The sequence below is a fragment of the Micromesistius poutassou genome (genome assembly GCF_964030765.1).
Source record: "Micromesistius poutassou genome assembly, contig: SCAFFOLD_1825, whole genome shotgun sequence".
NCBI classification, from domain to species: domain Eukaryota; kingdom Metazoa; phylum Chordata; class Actinopteri; order Gadiformes; family Gadidae; genus Micromesistius; species Micromesistius poutassou.
Window position 1 is genome coordinate 5,001 of NW_028178832.1, and position 3,888 is coordinate 8,888.

Genomic DNA, 3,888 nt, shown 5'->3' on the forward strand with positions numbered 1-3,888 from the left:
ATACAACAATACAAAACGGAACGGAACTATCGGTGTGGCATCATGTGCGCGCTTGCTTTTCCCAAAAATGACAAAATAAAAACGGCGTTACGGAATGGCTTTCGCTTGTTAGTTGATCTCATCACTTGGATAAAGGTGGGCTACTTCTTCGAAATTGCATTATTTATCTTTGGATTCTTGAAATGGCAACAGGCTACAAAACCGCACCGTTGCCTCGGCACATTGGGACTATAGTACCTGGGAACCTGGGTACAGACTACACGGCACTCGGAACTGAAATAAGACACATTTTTAATCCTAACGGTGCGCACCATATCTACCTTGTCGGAGCCGTCCTGATGTCCCCGCGCCCACGACCCAATTTGATCACCTGAATGGAGCGCGCCTTTTTCCCGGACGACCGTGGTCGGCTCCTTCCTCCGAACACATTCGCTAGCATATGACAGTTTCAGGGAAATTTTTTGAATTGGTATCTTCAGTTCAGCATAAATAGCACGGCGGTGCTCTGGCTGTGCTTTGATGGGATAGCTAATGGTTACTTGGCATGGCGGAGCCCTGATTGGTCTGGTCGCGTCCTGACGTCACCAGCCTGTGAATAAGGCTGGCTCTTGTGCTTTCAGGAGCATTCAGAGTACCGGAGACTGAAAGACACACCGTCAAACTCAGAGCCTAGATGTCACACTTGTCCTAGAATTACTACAGGCTTGTTGTTTTTTTTTGCCCATCATATACTGGACATCCGAAACAGCTGGAGGAGACCTAATTTATTGATCGTTTTTTTTTTAGGTTTTCTGTTTGTTTCCACCGAGAGTTGACCAGTGGATAAGCGGCCATGTCTCACTACATCCATTTTTTTAGGGGCATGCGTGTCTTGTAGGACAAGTATCGCCTACACCACATAATTCAGACGCCTCTTCCTAAAGTACCAGACACCGTCGCGTTCTTTGCAGCACATGCGTCACTCTGAAGACCACGGAGACGCACGCTTCGTTGTTTTCTCGTCGGAGGCGACCTGTTTAGCGTTTGGTTTCTTCATTTGGTTAGGTCATATTATTGTGTATAGTGGACTGGCCCGCGGACTGGCTTGCGCGAGGACGTCTGGGTATCCACCGCCACCACCACCGCCGCCGTCGTCACCCGCTGCCCTGGACGCTACCTCCCCGGTGGGAACGTTACGCGCGCCGGGAGAAATCCGCGGTGACATCTGATCGACTGCTGGTTTGAATGCATTGACCTGGGGGACTCCGAGACGAAGGGGAACCGCATAGTTGGACGAAAACAGTCGATCCTGGTTCGTCTGTTGATTTGTTGTCGAATCAAATAGAGAGAGAGAGAGAGAGAGGGAGAGAGCGAGGCGATCCACGTTATCCCTGTGGGTGCATATCCAAAGTCATGGTACACTGCGCCGGGTGTGAGAGGCCTATACTGGACCGGTTTCTCCTCAATGTTTTGGACAGAGCGTGGCACGTCAAGTGCGTTCAGTGCTGCGAGTGTAAATGCACCCTGACCGAGAAATGCTTTTCCCGAGAGGGGAAACTCTACTGCAAAAACGACTTCTTTAGGTAAGCATACGTTGAAAATGCGGGGCAGCCAAAGTGTTGTCTCCACCATGAATTGTTGTTGAGCGTTCTTGACAGTTGTGGCCTATATATATATATATGTTCCCTGAGAATTATAAAAAAAATACAGACTTTTCAAAATCCAAGCCAAACTTGAATTTTGTAGCCAAAGAAATATATTGCATTACATATAATAAGATTATCATATTGATTTAAGTAGCTTGAATTTTAGCTTGAATGAAACTATTCTGTTTTCACACCTTTTTTTTGCAAGGCCTCGTATTTCTGTTAATATAAAGATACAACAATTAAAATGCCATTGCATGAACTCCACATTACGTAAAAAGCGCTACGTACGCCTATCTGGCAGGATACGATTTACCATTTTGTAATCTTAATGTATGACCAACCTGTCCGTGCCTCTAGGCGTCAATGGGTATTCGGAGTAGATAAGCTTTGATTAGGACGCTAATTAAAAGCTTGTTAATTTGAACGCTTACGCAAAACAAAGGGCATCAGTTTTTACACGCGTGTGCCTGCCTCACAGTGGGGGGTTTTTTCAAGGAAATCGCACTTTGTTTACAAAATCCAACGTGCCAGGGAAGCCGTCAGAATCAATACTTGACCAAGGCCCAAAAGAAAGAAGTGCAGTCGCACGGTGGTTAAAACGTCTGCACAGCGCCGTGCGTGTTTGCACAGTTCAAGTGAGAAGGACGTGATAAGTGGATTTGAATAATAAACTAGTTTAAAAGATCAAGTCCGCAGACAATGCAATCACAGACCCACAGCCATCAGGCTTTGTATGCCATTCAATACACATTATTTCACGTTCGTCTAAAGAAACCTCCATTACAATTATATACAATACCACGGATAGGCATACATGTGTATTTCTTTGAAATAACGTGTCTATTATTTTTTTTTGCATTGTAAACAATAATAGTGAAGGCAATAACATGCAACCATAGACTACAAGATAACATGGCACACGGTACATTTATTGTTCCAAACGAAATAATGTTTTTCCACAAGATTTTTCGTTTCACAGCCGTTCAATAGCCTACTTGTTTGGATTTAAATAACAGTTAATTGTTAATGTGATTTTGTGTCAAATTATAAGCAAAGCGTTACAGAGCCAATATGCCTGCGTGGTAATAATTCAAAGAAAATGATGCTGAAGCATCACAATTATAATAACAACAAAAACATCACTTTATGCTACTACGTGTAGGCCAAATCGTAATCAGTATCATAATATCATAAAACAAAAATAATATATAAATATGAAATATTTATAAAATATAAAATAATACAATTGAATAAAAAAATAGAGTCAGCTGCATTGAGACTAATGCGTCGAGAGATACTAAATGTGTGGACGCGTATAGCGTAGAGTCTGCTACGGACTCTGTCGCTTGCGTCCCGTGCAAGGGGGAAGAGATGGATGACGGACGGACGGACGGAGGGATGGACGTGAATTATAGCATCCGACTTGGTATAAAGAATGTATAAGAATGTTTAACCGAAAAAGTATGTTTTCCACAGAAGGTTCGGCACAAAGTGCGCCGGCTGTTCCCAGGGCATCTCACCCAACGACCTGGTGCGGAGGGCCAGGAGCAAAGTGTTCCACCTCAACTGTTTCACCTGCATGATGTGCAATAAGCAGCTCTCCACCGGAGAGGAGCTCTACATTATAGATGAAAACAAATTCGTTTGTAAGGAAGATTACCTAAACAACGCGAGCGTTAAAGACAACCAACCTCCTCTCAGGTAACGCTAACCGATTGCATTGGATTTCTTTGATTGCATGTAAAGTCAGGCAATTACATTTTCAATAAGGCCACAACGACCAATGGCACTATACAAGTAATTCTACGTTGACAGTGTGTGTGTGTGTGTGTGTGTGTGTGTGTGTGTGTGTGTGGTGTGTGTGTGTGTGTGTGTGTGTGTGTGCGTGTGTGCGTGTGTGTGTGTGCATCAAAAATGCTTATTTTGTTTGATAACCAGCCATTTACGCCTTGGAAATAGAAATTCACGTGTTTTTATTGTCGCGCTCCCCGCAGTAACGGCCTGCAAGCGACCCCAGCCTATCGCCGGACTCTCAAGACCAGTTACAGGACGACGTCAACCTAAAGGACTCAGAAATAGCCGCTCTGTCCGACAAAGAAACGGGTAATAACGAAAACGACGACCAGAACCTCGGCGGCAAGCGACGCGGACCCCGGACCACCATCAAGGCCAAGCAGCTGGAGACGCTCAAGGCGGCGTTCGCGGCCACGCCGAAGCCCACCCGACACATCAGGGAGCAGCTGGCCCAGGAGACGCGGGG

The 3,888-nt window shown here is 45.1% G+C and overlaps 1 protein-coding gene across 1 annotated transcript; it reads left to right on the plus strand.

The window, feature by feature from the left end:
- Nucleotides 1-1,392: 1,392 nt before the first annotated feature.
- Nucleotides 1,393-3,882, plus strand: LOC311373344 (LIM/homeobox protein Lhx1-like; the record flags this gene model as incomplete). Its single annotated transcript, XM_084490115.1, is given in 5 exon segments — nt 1,393-1,562; nt 3,105-3,312; nt 3,314-3,329; nt 3,623-3,633; nt 3,635-3,882. Coding segments are annotated over 5 exon segments (653 nt in total), but the record flags the coding sequence as incomplete, so codon positions are not given.
- Between the last annotated feature and the right edge of the window lie 6 nt (nt 3,883-3,888).